General features: G+C 40.9%; 2 protein-coding genes across 2 annotated transcripts; both read right to left on the reverse strand.

The window, feature by feature from the left end:
* On the reverse strand, positions 1-3,797 carry mettl2a (methyltransferase like 2A). The gene is made up of 9 exons (XM_027003363.2): positions 3,643-3,797; positions 2,984-3,072; positions 2,470-2,741; positions 1,979-2,028; positions 1,781-1,841; positions 1,553-1,692; positions 1,228-1,334; positions 1,052-1,117; positions 1-664 (listed from the first exon to the last, which is right to left on the reverse strand). Exons 1-9 carry the CDS (start codon positions 3,795-3,797, stop codon positions 495-497), a joined length of 1,110 nt encoding a protein of 369 aa, XP_026859164.2. The 3' UTR covers positions 1-494.
* Positions 3,798-4,968: 1,171 nt separating this feature from the next.
* itgb3a (integrin beta 3a) lies at positions 4,969-15,420 on the reverse strand. The gene is made up of 15 exons (XM_027003427.2): positions 15,278-15,420; positions 14,608-14,693; positions 14,100-14,304; positions 13,659-13,911; positions 13,336-13,498; positions 12,755-12,916; positions 12,485-12,580; positions 12,230-12,319; positions 11,902-12,036; positions 10,354-10,780; positions 8,257-8,479; positions 7,864-7,964; positions 7,328-7,447; positions 6,699-6,865; positions 4,969-5,908 (listed from the first exon to the last, which is right to left on the reverse strand). The coding sequence occupies exons 1-15, from the start codon at positions 15,333-15,335 to the stop codon at positions 5,840-5,842; spliced, it is 2,355 nt and encodes a 784-aa protein (XP_026859228.2). The 5' UTR covers positions 15,336-15,420; the 3' UTR covers positions 4,969-5,839.
* Between the last annotated feature and the right edge of the window lie 5,176 nt (positions 15,421-20,596).

Consider the following 20,596-nt stretch of genomic DNA (forward strand, 5'->3'; position numbering starts at 1 on the left):
TTCATAAAAACATGCCATTTTTTTATTAAAAAAAAAATAAAAAATTAAGATACAAATTAAGATGCTTGAAAAGCAAGCAATAATGCCATATGTTCTTGGTGGCTGGGAGGCAGCAAGGAATGATGGGATTTAGAGTCCTGCATCAACATTCTTCTATGTACTTCTTCATCTCAATTACTCTGAACACGCTACATGGCTGTAAAGAGCCACGTGGCCATAGCAACCTGAGCAGCCAGACACTCACACCACAGATCACATAGGCACCTTCACAGTATTCATTTTCATTTCCCCTGCTTGCTCCTGGATGTCCGCTGTATTCATCGTCATTGCCTCCGTTTGCTCCTGGATGTTTGCTGTATTTACCGTCACTGCCTCTGCTTGCTCCGGGATATTCGCTGTATTCAATGTCTTTGCCCCTGCATGTTCACTGCTCAGTTTGCACACCATGTTCCGCTGGTTTCCATGGACTCATTAAGTCCTGGCAGTGATTAGCTTCAGTTGTGTGCTGCATCTCCCTGAGGTCGTGTGAGGGTCTTCCGGTACTTGCATTGTACCCACACCCTGTACATGGTCAGCTGCTTCCCTCTGTTCACCTGCAGTCGTCGGTCAACCAGGTTCTGGACCTTCTCCAGACCTGCACCACTGAACAGCTCATGCAGCTCATCTGAGCCCACATGGAGGGAGGAAAGAATGCCAGAGCAAATGGTGGTGAGATAAATGTGCAGGCAGGCTAGGTTCTTCCAGTTTCAAATCTGTCAATCTGAGATTACTAATGACAGTAGATTAAATTAAAATCACTGACACACCAAAATTGGCTATAAACTCCAATCAGGAAACACTGATTTCTATGCTGTAATGCTAGAGGTTTTGAGTCAAAAGAACTCACCCCCTGAGGCTTTACTTCTGAGTCACAAGAACCCACCCACACCAGTTTGGTACACTTCTGTTAATAAACTCAGACTTAGCCCTGTCACTGCTGTGTTACAGTTTCAGGCAGCCGTACATCATTACCTGTAATGCAGTAAACGTGCTGCACACGAAGGCTCTTTACCTTGAGTGAAAAAATAGACTCGTGTTCCATCTCCTCTCACATAGAAATTTTCAGACAGGCACCTTCCTAAAATGACAGCATACACATTCTGGGGCTTAGACAGCTGCCTTTTCAAAGAAGAGGACTACAGTGGAAGTCTCTGCAGAGACATGCAGGGGAAATGCTGTGGAACTGACCTTTTTTAAAGCGCAGCTGGGCCATGTCATAGCGGCCATAATCCCGCAACAAGATGACCCCACCTGGTTTAAGCAAACGGGCCAGACTACTGACAGAACTCTGCATCCTGACACACACACACACACACACACACACACACACACACACACACACACACACACACACACAGAGAGTCAATCAGCTTTTTTCTGTATGTTAGTAATACATTATTTATCTTAGATAGTAAAGCTTCTTTATAGTGTGTACACTGGAGCTGAGGCTATCACAGGTGATTCATGTACAAACTATTCACTTGCACACACCTGTTCTTTCCATCCCACTCACTTGTCAGGGTGCAGAGCGGAGAGGACGAATATGAGGACAATGACATCAAGGCTCTGCTCAGGAACGGGATACGCAGCTGTGGCATCACTCAGGTCACGCACAAAAGCATGGCAGCGAGATGAGTCGTACTCCGGATTAGACTACAGTGAACCCACCAACTGACCGGTCAATCAAATGCCAAGGTTGTAAGGTTAATTATTAGATTAATCTAGTAAACAACCCTCTCACCTTGACTAGGTCGATAGCTGTATTAGAAAAATCACAACAGTAGACAAAAAGTCCTGGATCACTGCAAGATACAAATAAAGAAACATACACCACAGAGTGTTTAGATGCATTTTATGAGCATGTGCATTGTAATATTTTCCAGCTGAGCAATAAAAGGTGTCTTGATGGTCACTTATGTCAATATGTGGTCTTACTCACTTGTTGGTCTTGAGAATTGGGAAGACTGTATTGCCCACCCCACAGCCTACCTAAAGCACCAGAGGCACATTTAATTGCAAAATGTCACATGATCATTGTACACAAACTCAGATATATGTGGTGGTGGTCACCAAGCAGCTAACCTGCAGGTAGGACTTACAGGGATATACTTAAGACTACAGCCCATTTGTAGCCATGCACAGAATGTGTTAGGCATCATGTGGATAGTTTTTAAAAAGCCTGGGCAGCAGTGCAGTGGCTGATACACTTGTGGTGGCATAGCAGCCACTCCTATGCCACTACCAGGTCAGTGTTAATGCTGTGTTGAAAATGCCACACAACCTCAAAAACTGCATCAGTTCAGATACAGTATCTATATACCTATAATGCACCTAATAAAGTATCCAGTGAACACAAGTACAAGCCTGTTTGTGATAAAGTGGCTGGTAAGTGGATGAGCCACATGTATAAATATGCATCCACTGTCTCACCTCCAGAATGCGATAGGAAGCTGAGACGCCAGGGAAATCTGCCTTTTCCGTATGTGCTGCTGGGGCCTCTTCGCTACTCACTGCCAGGTTTGGTACACTCTGAGCAGGCTCCTCCCTTGAACATGCTCCCTCTTTGGAGTGCCAGGCTGTCTTCCAACGAGGGGATAGCTCAGGAAATTCCGTAAAAAGCCAGTGTCGGTCCTTAAAGAAGCGGTTCTCGTGAATACCGTAGAAGTCGTTCCAGTACTCGTGAGCTCTGCTGTCAAACTCCACTGTTCAAAAGAACAGAGCACTCAGAATGCAGGTATGTGCAACATATGATGATAAGAAACAACAACTGAATAGTTCAGAGCTTCAGAGAACTACTCTTAAGGAAAAGTATGATGTACATGATTAGGCATTATATGGAAAGCTATTAATTGTCATCATTTACTAAAATGACTGACGTGTCTTTGCTCCTTGGATGTCAATTATGGTTGGATTTAGCTTGTGGAGCACACAGCTGCACACAGACCTTGTTTCTCTGGAGGGAGAGGCTCACTATTCTCCTGAACTTTCATCTGTGCGGCCTCCTCCTGCTCTCTAGACCACTCCACATTATCCCTGTGACAGTACACAGAAAGACTCAGGCTTTAACTCTGTAGACCAAGCCATATTATCCCTGTGACAGGACACACAGAGAAAAAGTCACTGCCCCTAAGTTCTTTAATGCAATGTAGCATCTATTTTTACTAAACAGACAACACACTGACATGTCAACAGCTAACTCTGCAGGATAGTAAAGTTCATATACCTCTGAACCGACATGCCATATTCAGTCTATGTCTGTTTATATAAACGAATCTGACGCTAAGCTTATTACAGTAATAATATGATCATTGTTTATTTATTAAGTTGGGTAGTAATACGTTTGTTCAAACACCTCTGCTCCAAATAAATTAGCGATATGTAGAAAATTATTTACCACACATAAATTCTCTTAACCACTGCTCAGTTAAAAGATATGTCTCATAGAATAATAGTTATGAATGTTATACAGATAGATAGTAATGTTAAAATATCTGCATGAAAGAGAGAATGCGGTTTGGCGGTAAACTAGTGTTAACTAGCTAGTTCGTTAGCCAGCTAGCTAATAACTTTTGGTTAGATTAAGCACAAACAACTATCACGTACCAGGCATTATGTTGAAAGACTTTACGCGGATCTGTGAGAAAGCGAGTACCAAACTGTGGTCGCTTTTGGCCGTCCACAGGGCTCTGTATGGGACCATTTGCGGAGTCTGTCATGTTTTCAGAGGCTGTCACACCGGTAGATACGGGCGCCGCCATGATGGTGAAAGAAACCGGATGTTCGTAGCTAGTTAATGTTTCTTATTCTTTTTCTTTTTCTTTTTTCTTGACGAAAACATCGCCGCCTAGGGGTCGGAGTGAAATAAAAGTCAAAGTTCACCAAACCTCTTGTTTGGCAGAACAACAAATGCCAGAATAGCGAAGCAGACTAAATCGTGTTAAAAATTCACATGTGCGATAACGATTTAAAATGTTAAATAGAACAGGAAAACGGCAGTCTAGCAAGGTCATGATAGTTTTCTGTGTGGACATAAAGAATGATTTTTCTCGTGATGTCAAGATGACAAAAATATTATTACATCATATCATATCATATTATATCATAATAATATCATTTTCATTTGGTCTCAAAACAACACGTTCTCTAGATTATTGTTGATGTGCATCACGGATTCCAAAACGTATGCATTATTGTCGTTAGAACTACCACACACACTTGCATTGTATGTATATGGTCTTGTATATAATCTTTATATTGCTTGTATATCGTGTATTGTCTATATAATGTCCGTATTCTTTGAGAGTCAGCAACGGCCGGAACCAAGTTCCTTGTGTGTATTAATACTTGGCTGATAAAGCCGACTATCCTATGAGCGCATCCTTTCTTGCCTGCTGAGATAAACACAGTGACAAAAATACGCGTTAACATAGGCGTGCACACCCACAGTGAGCAGAAATAGAAAAAAAAATAAATTCCTTTTCTCTGTTTACGAACACAAACTAACACGCTGCTAAGACTTTCTCAAGTTAGGGCGTTTTAGGTTTGCCAGGAGACCCTACTCAGTGTTTTAATTACAAGCCCTTTGTTGAAATTTGATGTCCTGTAAAAATCTACACCTAATACCATAGTCTAGACAAGCTCGTTGCTTCCAATTTACAAGCAGCTTGGCATTAGTGGTAGGCCTGTTTCAAAGCTTCTGTTGGACTTCTAACTTCCACCATTTCCCAAATGTAATTGAATTTATATATAGCTACTTGCATCGATAAAACAATGCTTGTTATATTGGCATTGAACAAAGCAAACCTCAAACATCATGACCAATCTGGACTCCCATGTGAAATCTCTGAAGGTCCAAAAGCAATATTACTTACTTAATAAGGCATTCTTGTATTGTGTAAAATGTTGTTTACAAACTTGTAACAACAGCAGTAGCAATCACAACAAAGTTTTATTACTGTTTATTGAAACACAACTTACACTGACATTGGTCGAGGGACAAAAATACTTTGCCAGTAAGTATTTTGCCAGTTTCCATTACATTAAATATAAGTCTGTGAAAGTAAAGTGAATGTACACAATTGATTGGATCCAATTTTCATGAATGACTGACTCCCTGGCACAAGTTCCAAATTTCCAGTGGGGTTCAACAAAATGTGAACCACTGCTTCCATGGCAACAAAAGGAATGTACTAAAACTCTAGACCAGCCACATAATGTTGTATCTATGACAACCAAAGTTCCAATGAGTAAGGTACCTCAAAAGGAGATGTTTATGTGACCACTGTACCCAAGCATCATCCACTGGGCTTCTCTACCATTCAAATTACCCCAAGACTAAAGGGCATAAATATTTTCCCCTGCTTAATGTTTTGTTATATCTACACATGACATCAATCTGTAGCCTGTAAACATTATTTTCTAATGTTATTAGCCTAGGTAATAAGCTCTTATATGGTCTCAGCAAGATGGGAAGGAAGATGTGAAAATGCATGAAAATGACATCTTAACTGAATGATTTTGATCTCCCATTTAGGATTGGGTACCCTGCTTAAAATATTTCTGAGTCAGATCAATTTAAAAGAAGTATGTCCACATGCTCAGATGATTCATGCAGTTGCAGTTGTAACCAGCACAGTGTAGCATTACAGAGCAATCACAGGTCTGAACCATCTACTTCCTCATCAATTCCCAGAAGCCACCAGTTTTGATTGGTGGAGTGTGTTAGGTCATTTACAGAGAAGCTGGAAGTGACTGGAGAGGCACTCCTGAGCTAAGTGATGGCTACTGCTGGTATTACGCTTTATGAGTTGCCACTGTAGGTCACATTTGTAAAGGTGGTTGTAGCTCCTCTATATAATGGGTTGTTGGCCTACAAGAGAAGAAAAGCAGTACAGTACATAATAATACAAAGTTTTACAAAGGTTTATTTGTTTACATTTTGTTTAGACACCAATTATTTCTGTCCACTAGATGTCACTATCCAAAGAAGAGTATTGTGTATTCCAGGTAATATTTTGTTATATATTGTAGTAATATATTGTAGTAAAACATATAGATAGTCAAAATACACAAGATTTTCAGATAAATAGTACTTCACTGCAATTCTGACTCTCTCTCTCTCTCTCTCTCTCTCTCTCTCTCTCTCTCTATATATATATATATATATATATACACACACACACACACACACACACACACACACACACACACACACACACACACAAAACACTTTGTTTACAGAGCTGATAAAGGACTGTCCAAACAAAGTGGTTTTCTGGAAACCTTGCATATTACACTGCAATTAGTTTTTACTGCCTCTCTCTCTTTCTCTCCATCACTGTCTCTCTTTCTCTCTCAACATTTGAAGAATTAGTTAACACTTTTAACCCTTTAGTTTTTTAGAATAAATGTAATATTTCAGTTATTTTTAAACATTGTGTCTTTTTAGAATAAGCATAGCATATGCTGCAAGCTACATACATCTACTAATAATATTCATCTTGGGTATGGCATAAAAAGCCATTGCCAAATCCCTCACATATGACAGGAAGTCCAGTTGTTACACGAAGCCATATTATTATTATTATTATTGCCTCATGTGGTATGTAGATAGTCGGTGCATGCACGAGTGGGTTTGTGTTAATGTGTGTGTGTCTCACCGCTTCCCACTTGGCCTTGGCTCTCTCCTCCTCAAACTTGGCAAATTCTCGGCGGTCATGAATGGTGATCAGAAGTTTCCAAATCAGCAGAGCAGCCAAGCCCAGCAAGAGAATGGAGCCAGTGACATAGGCCATCACTACCAAGATATCAGGACCCTTTGGACACTCTGCACAGAAGAGAGAGAGAGAGAGAGAGAGAGAGAGAGAGAGAGAGAGAGAGAGAGAGAGAGAGAGAGAAAGTTTTTGTGCTTGTAGATATATCTGAAAATGGTCATTTTAATGCACTGTAAACACATAAATACCTTCAAACACGATAGCCATTGTAAGACCAACCAAAGGATAGACCACAAATTATATAATGAGGTATGAGTTTTAGATGTGTGAAATAGACACTGCTTCTTACTGTTGAAGATGTTCTGGTATTAATGCATTTGTATTCAAGTCTTCATTGTTCTTATATCATAGAGGAACAGGCAGTTCCTATCTGTCTTAAGCACAGACTCACATGTCAAACCCAGGGTGAAAGAGTCTGAGTAACAACATGTGCCAATTGTACATTCTTCTCTGTGTCTCTGTCTGTCTGTCTGTCTGTCTGTCTGTCCGTCCGTCCATCCTAGCTTCTCCCTCACCTGGTTCTTTAACATAGTATAGGATGGATTTTCCACTTATGTCTTCATAGTACTGGAAGTGATGAACACAGTCATCCTCGTCCTTATAGGTGCAGTTCACTGCACTCTTCTCATGAAAGACTGAGGAAGAAAGAGTAAGGAAACAAGACAGTAATGCCAAACAATGAACACTGCTTGCATTTACAGGTTTTACAGACTTAGTGTTAGACCACTGAAATTTTGGTATTTGTTAATTTTTTGCTGCTTTGTTAAAAATAGGACACCGATAAATAAGCAGGATAGAAAAACTAAAGCAAGATAAAAAAAACCTAAAGATTGTAAAGTTCACTATAACCTTTAACGTTTATTTCCAGTCAGTTTACAGTCTTTACCAACTTCCTCTTTTTAACAGGTGAAAAATGAACTATTGTCATCTTAAAGAAAAGTGAAGAGTCATTTTATTTAAACCTATTATATTTAAATCTGTAAAAATGAAAGCCTTTTACTTTGATTCTGATTGAGAAGCCAGGGTCATGGTGAGTGCACATCTGTATTACCCAGTTCATCCACCAGCTGGATTTCATCTCTGCAAATTGTGCTACAGCTTTTCTTCTCAAACAGTGGTCCTCTCTTATAGTGCTTACACTCCACACAGTCCCTAGACACACACACACACACACACACACACACACACACACACACACACACACACACACACACACACACACACACACACACTCACACACACACACACACACACGCACACACACACACTCACACACACACACACACACTCACACACACACACACACACACACACACACACACACACACACACACACACACACACACACACACACATAGAGATAAAGAGAGAATAAGTTTCAGTCTGATGACTTCTTCTGGTAACACACATATAACCACACACGCACACACAAACATGCACTCACTTTTTGATGGTGCAGGAGTCAGGGCAGGTTGGGCACTTCTCACAGGTGGCCCCGTAGGCCCCGGGCTGTGTGCACTGACATACTCCACACACACACTGCCCACGGCCACTGCACAGGAGACCCATGCTGGCCATGCAGGTGTCTGTCCTTGTGGAGCAGTTACAGCTCTCACCAGACCATTCAGGGCTGCACTGACAGAAGCTGCACACACACTCGCCATGGCCTGAGACAGAACATCCACACATACACATATGTGTGCATGCACAGACACGCACACACACATTTTAACCTTTAAAAGTAGTGCATGCATAAAGAGATAATAAGTACATTGGTACATTGAGCATATGAAAGAAGGGATAATCTAAAAGACAAGAGCCTTATACGAGCTTACAAGTAGGAACAACCCAACCTTGTTCATGTTTAGAAAATAAAGATCTTCAGCACACACCTAACCAACTGTTGAGCAGTCTGAGGTGCTCTGATCTCTGTGTTTACACCTTTCTGTTGCCTATTACCAGCTCAGATGTTTGCCCACCTGTAGGATTCCTCTTAACTGAATATGGCCTGTAGTTGTCTGACCCTGTTGTTAAAAAGCTCTGTAGATATCACAGTACACTTTGACAAAAGAACTTGAGTCAAATGCAAGTTTCATATTAGGCACAGAATATCCTGTGGGTTGAAAATGCCTTAATGTCAGCCCTCCCTCCACCAAAATACAGGACAAAGTAAATAAAGAAAATTGGCCAAATTATGCTTGCTCAGATAGAAGGGTCTGTGTGTGTCTTTTTGTGTCTGACAAATTGTATTGTCCAAGCCCGAACATACACAGCAGATTACTATCCAGGAACACACACACACACACACACACACACACACACACACACACACACACACACACACACACACACACACACACACACACACACACACACACACACACACACACACACACACAAATGAAAAGTGAGTGCAAGTACAGTAAGAAAATAGATTGTGCAAGTAAATTCTCCAGGAGGCTGAATTACCAAACTGTCCTCATAGGTTACTGAGTTAATTCTGCTTTAAATTCTCTCGTCCCTAAATTCAGCTTAGTAGAGCAGGCTGGCTTCCTTCAAATACTACTGAAACACCTACAGAATGCCATCTGCATAGGCCCAGACATGTATGTCCACACACACACACACACACACACAAACACACACACACGTGCACGCACACACACTCACACACACACACACACACACACACACACACACACACACACACACACACACACACACACACACACACACATACACAATCCCCCCCCCAAAATGTATACACACAAATAAACCCAAACAAAATATACGCACACAAAATTTACACAGTCGTAACCAGCTTTCACAACAAATGGCATCATGTCTCTTTCATTCTGTGGTCATATGCAAAATGTTGTAAGAAAGTATTTCAAGGGTCTGTTGCACAAGACCCATTGTCATAACCAAGCCTTCTTGGTCATGGCTGTGCTTAGACATGCAGAAGACATGCACAGCATTTCATTACCTTCCTGTAATGAAGCACCAGGTATTTCAGTACTGCCCCCTATTCACTGCTACAAGTTATCACCATATTTGGTGGTGTGCTGTTACAGCTGTCTCCAGTTGTTAGTGCTCAATTCAATGTGTAAGGACATTTATTTGAAAGAAACTCAAAGATAAGTGATGAAGTTAAAGTGTATGCTATGTATACTATATACTATGTACAGTTTTCTCAACACTGATTTGTGCGTGTGTGTGTGTGTGTGTAATTGGGTATGTATGTGCAGGGTTGGGAGGATTACTTTAAAGCTGTATTCACAGATTACTGAAAAGTATCGGTAATCCAAAGGATTACTATATTAATGTAACATAATATCTTACTTTTGAATTACTCTTTAATCCATTAACTGCCAAAGAGTTTCAGAACACTGGTAATCTACTGCCATGGGAAACATTAACCTTTTTTGTATCCTGATTATCTAACGTTACATGTCTTATATTTCTATAAAACCCTGTGTGTGTTTGTATGTGTGTGTGTGTGTGTGTGTGTGTGTATGTGTGTTCACTGCACAAGTCTTACTGGAGCAGAGCAGTCCTCGGGAGCGGATGCAGTTGAAGTCATCGCACTCGCAATACTTCCCCCATACCTTCCCAAAGTCACTGGCGTGGCAGCTGCACTGGCCACACACACAATCTCCCCGCCCACTGCACACAGGTGCCTGGGGGACGGGGCTGCAGTGGTTTGCCTCTGTGGGCTTGTACTCTCCCTCTGTACACTCGCAGTGTGGACCCACCCGCCCAGCTTCACACAAGCACATGCCGCAGTCCAGGGTTCCATTGCCTTGGCAGGTGGGGCTAGCAGGCTGGGCAGAGCCTTGGCAAGCGCAGTCACAGGCGAAGTCAACCGTCACCTGCAGCGTGTCTTTGAAGCCGAGGGGTTTGATGACAAATGTGCGTGTCTTGTCCTTGGGACAGGTGCGTAGCTTCACCTCCACACTAAATGACACCTGGGGGGCAGAGAGTAAAACATAGATAGAGAAGTAGGCAGAGAGAAGGAGAGAGAGAGATAGAGACAGACAGACAGACAGTCAGACAGACAGACAGACAGACAGAAAGGCAGAGAGAGAGAGAGAGAGAGAGAGAGAGAGAGAGAGAGACAGAGCGAGGGTGACAGAGACAAAGATGGAGAGATAGAGAGAGCAAAGTAAGACACCCCAGCAGTAATGCTAATGCAGTTTCTAGTAGTGCAGTTGGGTTCTATTGTTGGCACCATAGTTAATTTTGCAGCGAGACTGGGTGGAGGACTACTTCCATCCTGGCTGTCCATAGCTATGTGGTAAGCAGCAGCACGCTGTTACATGTAGATAGAGGTCTGTTTAGCACTCTCCACCAAACGCCTGCAGCTGCTCTGTGTCACCGATGCTGTGTGCATCGGATACAGGCGTGTGCTAACCTGTGCCCTGCATGCAAGGGCAACTGCTGCAACTCACACTGGAGGAGTTTGTTGAAAATGATGAAGGAAAATTAGAACCTCACTGTCCATATCATTGGGTACATCTTAACTTTACAGCCAGCAACCCATTTACTGCCATGAACCATTTATCTACCACGTTCATCACTGCTCAGTTTCTGACCACAGGACCTGCTGGCTGGATTATATTTGGTGGCACACCATTTTTTAAAAATGTATTAACATTGACATAATCATTATATTGTAGCCGGTGCTGTGCTGGTGTCTATTAAGTATAACGGTTTTGTTGGAATTCTTACATATGACTATCTGGTCATTATTGGGTTGATAGTTTTGTCACCCACAAATATTGAGCCAATAGCAGAAGGTGAACAGTGATTAAGAGAATGACAAACACAAACTGTATTGACAGGGTAATGTCTTTAATTCTACACAACGAATGGCTGTGACTATTGTTTATCCAGTGAAAAGCAAGTACAGTTAATCTCCATGAATATTATTAGTGGTAATTATGACAGTTGTATTTGTGCTCCTACCTGGAGGTGGTGCAGTCATATAAATTTATAAGTTTCATAAGTTTAGTATGGTGCTCACTACACCACTTAAAGCCAGAGCTTCGTGTGCTTTTGAGTCGCCCTGCTTGTGTGCGTCACTCACTGTGTCTCCGATCTTGAGTCCCGAGCATGATCGGACCCCAGGGATGAGCTCTCCGTTGAGGCAGGTGGCATTGAACGACAAACTTAACTCTTCCGGAAGCCCCAGTACATCCAGCTCTGCCTTCGACCTTATATTCTAGAGGGGTCAAAGAGCATGATGTTGGTCACAGCATGCTGGCAAACAGCTTAACTGATGTTCATGCAGTAAATTGGAAATGGCAGGTTTACTGTTCCCCCAGTGAAAGAAGTGAAGTGGATGTAAACAAACAGCAGGTGGAAATGCTCCATTTTGGCTAAATGAGCTGAGGGTTCTTGGGTGTGGAGCTCACCGCATATGCTTCCAGAATGAGCTGGATGACATTACTGGAGTCGGATGACAGCTTACCCACAGTGGTGCCTGGAATAAGCTTACTGTAATTCTGAGAGAAAGGAAAACTGTGAGTTGGAGTGGAGGTCTACCACTGAACAGTGACAAGACAGCAGGCAGTGACAGCACTAATGCAAGTTTGTATGTGAGAGTAATTGTGTGAGTAAGTAAAAGATAGAGAATGTGATTGGAGAGGGATGGCTGTTTGTATACTCACAAGATACAGAGGCATTACATCGTTAGTTACAGCAAAGATGAGGTTGATGTTATTTTCAGACAACTTGTCAGTGAGCATTGCAATGGAGGGATAGTCCTGCAATGCAAACACACATAAATGCGATACACATATAATCCTCCAATAGCATATTTGCTAATTCAAATATCTAATGCAACTGACACAAAATAGCCAGTCTACATCCACCTTATACATCCAGACAGGCCTGTATACTTGCAAAATGCAAGGCAGCAAATGTTAAGGCAGACTGACCAGCACAGTGGTCTTGTCATAGGTGTTATCTTCGTCTACGTGGCACTGTCCATCATTGGGCTGGACGATGCCAGCGATTCGGCCATCCAGGGCGGTGTGTGTTGTGGCGTCCGTTGTGAACACCAGTAGGTGGGACGCGTCCCGCCTCCACCCAATCTTATCCTAAAGTGGGGCAGAATATACCAGTGCACTCTTCAGAGACGGGCAGTGTCTATACTCACACAGGTCTCAGGATGGAGGTGTATGGCTCAGGTGTTTCAACTGAGTACTTTCTTTTTGCTGCTCGTTCAAATTTCCAAAGTCACTGTTAGCATTATGATATTGTATCTGTTTAATTGCATGCTATATTTCTATATTGGCATGACCTTCACAGTGATTAATGAAAAAATAATAATGAAAAACACACTAAAGACTTTACTAATGTAACTCAAATACTTTGAATTATTTATCCAGTTTTTGTATATATGTGTGTGTGTGTGTTCGTGTGTGTGTGTGTGCAGTTGCACCCTCCCTGATGTGTCCTGGACACAGAGATGGCACAGGTGTGTGCAGGTGTTTGTCAGTGTATGTGTATATATTACATGGCAGACTGCAGCCTGTAAGACAGCATCAAGGCCTCCCTCTGGAGAGTCTTTGTTTCGGGAGACTTCTTGTTTCTTCACTTCTTCAGTAAATCGATCCACCTGGTCCGTCAGTGACAGCACGTTTTTATAGCCAAACTGTGCCTGGCAGACCTTGTTAATACTACAACACCCACAACAGACATGGTCAGAGGAAAAAGAGACATGAACATAATGATTAGACCAGTGCAGAAAGGTTTTAGCAGCAGCTTTTGTCAGCAAAGGTTTCTATTAAGTTTCAATATCTTCAGCCAAGACAAACTTTTTTGTTGATACCATCTCACCCATAGCAGGGGTTCTTCACAGCCTCAGGTGGATACATATACATGTAAGGTGAGATGGTTTTGTCCACAAATGCCCCAAACCCCATTTTCAGGTTGCTAGTGGTAAGACCCATAGCTTCAGCCAGGTCTTTTCCAAGGGAATGGAGTTTGAGCAGGTCGTCCTTCATGGAATAGGACAAGTCCATCAGGTAATAGAGATCAACTGGGTAATCAGCCACCTGCCTAATAGTGACTGTAAAGCGCTTTGAGTCATCTAAGAGGAGTAGAGGGAACAGAGAAAGAAAGAGAGAAAGAACGAGAGAGAGAGAGAGAGAGAGAGAGAGAGAGAGACAGGGAGAGAGAAAATTAAATGTAAAGTCCAGTCTGTAGAACAATAACAATAGAAACAACAAAAAAGAATAACAGAATGACAGCGCATGTTCAGAGAGAGAGCATAAGCACCTGGCCGGAGGGTAAGGTGGATTTTCTGGGGATGAATCTGTGTGATGTCACTGGTCGAGCCCCCTGCTTTGTTACTAAGTGGACGTTCCTCCTCTACTGTCATGCTACTGAAGGGAGACTCGATAAATTCTGCCTGACACCCAGACTGCAGAAGTATTTGCTTAAGATTACAGCGGGAAATGCTGGAGCCGCCCTGGCCGATGTCCTAATACACACACACACGCACGCTCGTGCTTGCTCGCGTGCACACACACACACACCACACCACACACACACACACACACACTCACACACACACACACACACACTCAGATAAGTTGAGCATTCTCAGCTGATCACTACAGAAGTATTATACATGGTATACATATTTCAATTATATATGAGATGATTTGAAATGAGAAACAATGTCTACTAATCCTGTTTTTTGGAATTGCTATTATCTTCAACACTACATTAAAAGCTAATCAATTTACTGTTTCCATTGCTGTCATGTATAGAAATTAATTACTTTCTGAGAGCACCAAGCACAAGTGGGGTTTATGGACAAACATTCTTTGCAGGTTCCCACACCTCTGGAGGTGCAAATATTTGAGCCTAGAAAGGAGTACACACACACACACACACACACACACACACACACACACACACACACACACACACACACACACTGTAGGTAAGCAACAAAGTCTCTCTGTCTGTCGTCAATCCCCTTCGTTCTTCCTCTATTTCGCTCTCATATTTCAGCGGCCAAACAGCCTGTTTTGAGGTACTCCACCATGTTAAGTCACGCACAGCAATCATTAAAACCAAACTTTGTATCTATTCATCATAACTGAGATAATTGCCAGTGGGTGGTTTGTACGCATTTATGCGTGTGTTCTCCTTAAAATCAGAGCGATATGCATGTTTACCAGTTAACATCACATTTAATTTACATCTAATTCTAAAGTAATATGAGTGTTTACTCCTCAGCATCAAATTTAGTTTCTATCTAATTCTAAACATTTCGTAAATCTATCTTTTGCACGCATAAGTGGAGCGGGCTAACTTTCGTCTTAATGTATAGTAGATACATTAATTACATTATACACGTAATGGTAAAGGGCGTGCATACAATATGAACCGTAGACTTGTAGCTTTTACTCCGCTACATTTTTATTTAAAAAAAGGAAACTTACCCGAAACTGCTAATATAATCTGAAGTGCCGCACACACTGGGATCCACAACTTCCCCATTTAAGAGTTTAGAGCTATTTCGCTGATGGCAGTTTACGAGTTACGAGTCCGTCTTCTCCCCCTCTCTGTGCGGAAATTCTGCGAGTGATCATCAGGGCACATCTTGCTTCTTTCTTTGGAGGTTGTTTTAATATAGCCTAAGCACTGCCCATGAATTCATGCGAAAGCACGAGCACTTACTCAGCATGTTCACACCATCATAAAATCATCATTATATAAGCTGCTAATGTAATTGTTTACGGTTTATTAAATATTTTTGAGCAGTAGTTTATATATATATATATATATATATATATATATATATATATATATATATATATATATATATATATATATATATATATTTATATATTTGTAGCGTGTTATACACGAATTCATAGCAAATACTGTATTTTCTTGCAATAACTGTTCAGAAAAAGTTGCATACCAATTTAGCATTGTATGACTGAATTCATTAGTAGGTAAACCGTAAAACCTATTCCCATATCCTTACAAATCTTATATATTTCTTGTGTACTGCTATGTGTATGCTTGGCCCGTTAAAGGTGTTACAGGACCATGTGGTTGCCACCTGGCGGTAATTTTTATAGGCGCGAATAAATGAGATATAGGTTAGTACATTTTTAGATACTGCTTGTTAAAAACTAGAATCAAATCAAACATACATCACATCAAACAAATAACATTGGTGGCACGGAATGAAAAGTGAAAACATTTTCAGATTTGATATTCTTTTATGGAGTGTAAAGAAAGGTGGATGTAAATATAGGCCTATACAGATATACTGCATGCAGAAAAGTGTCCAAGAAAGAAAGAAAGAAAAAAGTGTGTGCGTGTGTGAGTGTGTGTGTGGGGGGGGGGGGGGGGGCATGGGGGGAGTTTAATATGCATATCATATTTGACAAGAAATCAATCACTTGGCCATCTGCTACAGACCTGGCCTGTATGTACTTAAATCTGAAAATCTTAACACTTCCTCAGGATGGCAAGAGAGAAGGAAACAGTGATATCAAAATGACAGGGGAAGAGGGTATGATTGGATTAATGCCAGAAAAAACTGAACACCAGAAAATGAGTCTCTCTCTCTTTCTCTCTTCCTCCCCCCTCCTACCCCCCCCGCCCAACCCACCTACCCACCCACCCACACACACACACACACACACACACACATTTTCTCTGCCCCCCAATTCTCTGTTGCTTAGCTACTGCCATCAATGTGTGCTGGAATTATGTTGGAGAGGGTGAGGGGGCATTAAAAGGATCTAGGCTTACGATGACAGAAGTAATGAAGCCACTACATCTGGAGTACAGATGAAAGACACAATGAAGCCATCACATCAGGAGTACTAATGACAGAACTAACAGAGCCATCTCATCTGTACATGAATATGAGTATACTAATATTGATTCTACACAATAAACTTCCTGAGTCAATATTTCAACCTGTACAATCACGTTTTCTGCTGGATCTGCATTTTGAAATTCATATAATACTGGGCAACAAAATTTGAACTTTTGTTTCCCAAACTAAAATAACTGGATATTATAATACTTTTTATACTGAATTCAAAAATATATTTATATTGTTTTGTAAGTGACAGGGTAATTACATTTTACATGAATTATGTATTACTTATTTATAAATAATGTTGTAATTATATTAAAATATTTACAAGTTTACATCTAAATGTACTGGTGTATGATTTTTGCTTATATATGACCTCAAGAACATCCCTCTTCAAAGTCAAGCAGTAGTCTACCAACATAGAGGGGCTCCACTTTCCTTGGTACCCTTTTTCCGTACTATACATAATGATATGCAAATACACTGAAACAAAAAAGGCATTCAAATACACTGAAACAAAAAAAAATGCATAATAGGGACATATTTGGATTCTGTGTGCAAGAATACATAATAAACAGGGATTAACTCTTCTTTTTTACCTCATCAGGGTCTACGATAAAAAAAAATGCTTTGTGTGTTTTCTGTGACCCATACAAAAGTTCATCCTTCCTGACTGTGTTTTATTTTGTATTAAGTACTGTGGACATGAATGGGTGTGTGTGTGTTTGTAGTTCACAGGATGTAATGAGAATTCAGCAGGTCTTGCTCATGATTCTTCACATAGAGACAATCTGTTTTAATTAAAGCATCATCAGCAGTATGGTCTCTCTCCTTTCCTCTCTCTCTCTCGCTTTCTCTCTCTCTCTTTGCCAGCTGTCTGCCAGCTAGTAGGATGAGTCAGGGCCAGCCTGTATTGGATGGAGGATACACACTAGTTTTAGAAGAAGAAGGGAAAGGTTGAGGGAAAGAGAAAGATTAAAAAAAGAGGACCTGTTGAAGTCCTACCGTCAGTGGCGTCAGAGGTCTTCAGACATGCAACATCTGAAAACATTGCTGTAAAAATTATTTTAAAATTGACTCATAGTATCCCTTTTTAGGAATAATATACTGAAGGCCCTACAAAAACGAATAAGAACAAATTATGCTGTAACCCGCTTCACCTTGTCTTGCTGGATTCAGAGGCTGGAGAAGAGCTCTGATGTATCAACCTCAGCTGGAGAAACTACCTGATTTTCAACAGCTGCATTAAAAATGGACAAAACAATTTCTAAAGTGGAACTGCAATTAAACAATCACTATGCCTTTAATAAACACTACGTCTTGTTCTCAGGTAGTTCATTATTAACCAGTTTAGGGTAGGGCCAAAGGTAGTAAGAAATCTAAGGTTATAAAGGGTTGTGTTTATCAGAAAACCCTAGTTCTTATCAAAGTCCAACAATATTTGTGAAGCCCAATGCTCAGTATTTTTAATCCCACAACACACCCAGTTGCAGAATGAAGAGGCAGCACTACGCATAACTGCTCCTTCAGAGTGATGTGCTCAGCACAGCAATAGCATGCACATGTACAAGAGTTCACTGGTCAAGAAAGTCCACTGTGATTATTTTGTTAGCGTAAGCAGGTAAATCAATCTATTACTGGTCTCTAGAACCCAGGAAGCATCACAAAATCATGTCTAAGAATGATTAAATGGTTGCACTGCAGATAGTAATAGGTGTTCTTTGTTCTTTTATTTCCTGTAAATCAGGAAGAAGCATTTTGTATTTTGAAATAAATGTGATTGAAAGTTTTATCTTTCCAACAATTGTTTACGAAGTGTGAAGGATCCAAGAATCCATTGTAAAATATTGTTTTTAGGATGGTAAGAGGAACTTTTTCTTTCATGCAACTTCAGACTTAAATTATACACATGCCCATTCTCATTAACCATAATCATCACTAGGCAAACATTTATTGAAATCAATTCCAAGTAACCAGTGGTTGAATTATAGATGATTCCCAGTAAGACTCCATCACTGTGGGATGCTGGGCAAATTGTTGCAATTGTGGTGTGACTATTAATGAGTGCATGTGCACTTACAAGAGATGAGTAGGGGATATCGCAACTGTGCAGGTGGTGCAAAAGTCACTTAATGTATCACTAGTTTGTGTCACTGTGTATGAGTCATCACAGGAGAGAACATGTGTGTAACACTGAAGGAGTGGGGGCTCTGCCTATCCGGTTGCTAAGGGACATTTTCACTTACATTGTGTTGCTAGGCTGCCAATTCCCCCAGCTAAGTGGAAACATCTCTCTACTCCTCAGTCCATCTCTCTTTCTCTCTCCTTCTCTCTCTCTCTCTCTCTCTCTCTCTCTCCCTCCAACCCTCTTTTATACCCTCCCTCCTATTTTCCCAACCAAAATAGCTTAACCAACCATCTGTCGCCGTGCAAACAGGTTGCTTGTTGCTAAGGAACAAGTAGAAAGCCCATTGCTACACATCTATATGTAGAATATCTGTATAGTATATTTATAGTATACGTAGTTACAAGTATACGCAGTGTGCATCAGGGGATCAAAATCTCACTGAAGACATCCAGCGCCAATAAAGTAAGCTGAAGGGCGATCGTTATAGTTGTTTTGTGGCTTTTTTTTGTAGAAAGCAGTGAAAGAGGGAAAAAAGACACCCAAGTGTGTCTGAAGGGACTAGCAAATTGTAAGTGCTTAAGAGTGTGTCTGAAGGGACTAGCAACCTGTAAGAGTGCAAAAGAATGAATCTGGAGCAGCTAGCAACCTGTTAGAGTGCAAAAGAATACAGAGTTGCAGTGCCATTCTAAACCCAAACTGTTAAAACATCTTTTATGCTTAGACCTGCAATAATCCTAGTTAATCCCTTTTAAACATGTTCAGTAATGAAAAGGCCATTAATGGGGCCCAGGAGAGGAGATATGCAGGCATGGAGAACACGCCTACTTATAATCAATTCATAGGGGAAGGAATCAGGGAGTAATGTTAAATGAGGGTTTCAGTTCAACTTTGAGTTGATCAATTAACTAGAGCCATTGAATTATCTGTGTCAATAGCTCATACACACACTTAGGTTTTCATGTAATGTTTTTTATGTTTTTGTTTTTGTGCACATGTGTGCAAACAGATAATTACACTGAGGTCTCCATGACTGAAAACTACTGGATGCAAAAATATTTCATGGAAGGACTTCCTTACATGAACCATTATTCATATTTTATACATTAATTTATCTATTAGAAGTATCTACTAATCACTGTTAACAAAACTTAGTAAAAAACTTGGTAGTATTGTGAAACAAATCATTTGCATTTACAAAACACTATAGCCTGGTTCCTTATATTTGAACTGCTGAAATCATATTGCCCTGATTCAGGTCTCATTCCCAGTCCCTGAATCAGGACTCATTCCCAGTCTGTGGATCAGGACTCATTCCCAGTTTGTGAATCAGATCTCATTTCCAATGCTTTTATCAGTACTCATTGTCAATGCTTGTGGATCTCTGTTCTGTACTGTTTGGGGTTGTCTCCACTCTATGACACCTGATTTAACTCCTGAAGCCCTTATTATAAGCTCAATAAAGTCTGTTAAAAAGGTGAAAACATTAGACTGCAGAGTCCTGTGGTACACTAGCACCTGGTTTTAGAGCCACTGCTATATATACCCACCAGTCCATTAGAAACACTTAGCTTCTATCTATACTCACTGTCCACTTTATTATGTAGCCTGTCTTACATTTTATAAGTGTATGCAACAGTCTGTAGCACATTAGCTGACAGGCATCTGATATTGATCACATCTGCACTGTTCAGCACTTGTTAGGCTTTGAGCACAGAAGCACTGCTGAGCAGAAACATTTGGGTGGCAGATCATTCTCAAAACAGCATTAACACTGCTGTGGGAGTGGCA

This window comes from Electrophorus electricus, chromosome 1, assembly GCF_013358815.1.
Source record: "Electrophorus electricus isolate fEleEle1 chromosome 1, fEleEle1.pri, whole genome shotgun sequence".
In the NCBI taxonomy this organism is placed as follows: Eukaryota; Metazoa; Chordata; class Actinopteri; order Gymnotiformes; family Gymnotidae; genus Electrophorus; species Electrophorus electricus.

Bases quoted from the DNA above. Each gene is read 5' to 3' on its own strand.
- mettl2a (XM_027003363.2), bottom strand. From the start codon at position 3,797: ATGGCGGCGCCCGTATCTACCGGTGTGACAGCCTCTGAAAACATGACA. The intron at 1,693-1,780 runs GTGAGAGGGTTG...GGTTCACTGTAG, and splicing joins CAGCTATCGACCTAGTCAAG to TCTAATCCGGAGTACGACTC. The intron at 1,335-1,552 runs GTGAGTGGGATG...TGTGTGTGTCAG, and splicing joins TCCGCTCTGCACCCTGACAA to GATGCAGAGTTCTGTCAGTA.
- itgb3a (XM_027003427.2), bottom strand. From the start codon at position 15,335: ATGGGGAAGTTGTGGATCCCAGTGTGTGCGGCACTTCAGATTATATTA. The intron at 12,581-12,754 runs GTCAGTCTGCCT...TTTGCATTGCAG, and splicing joins ATGACAAGACCACTGTGCTG to GACTATCCCTCCATTGCAAT. The intron at 6,866-7,327 runs GTGAGGGAGAAG...TCTTCTGTGCAG, and splicing joins ATACTATGTTAAAGAACCAG to AGTGTCCAAAGGGTCCTGAT.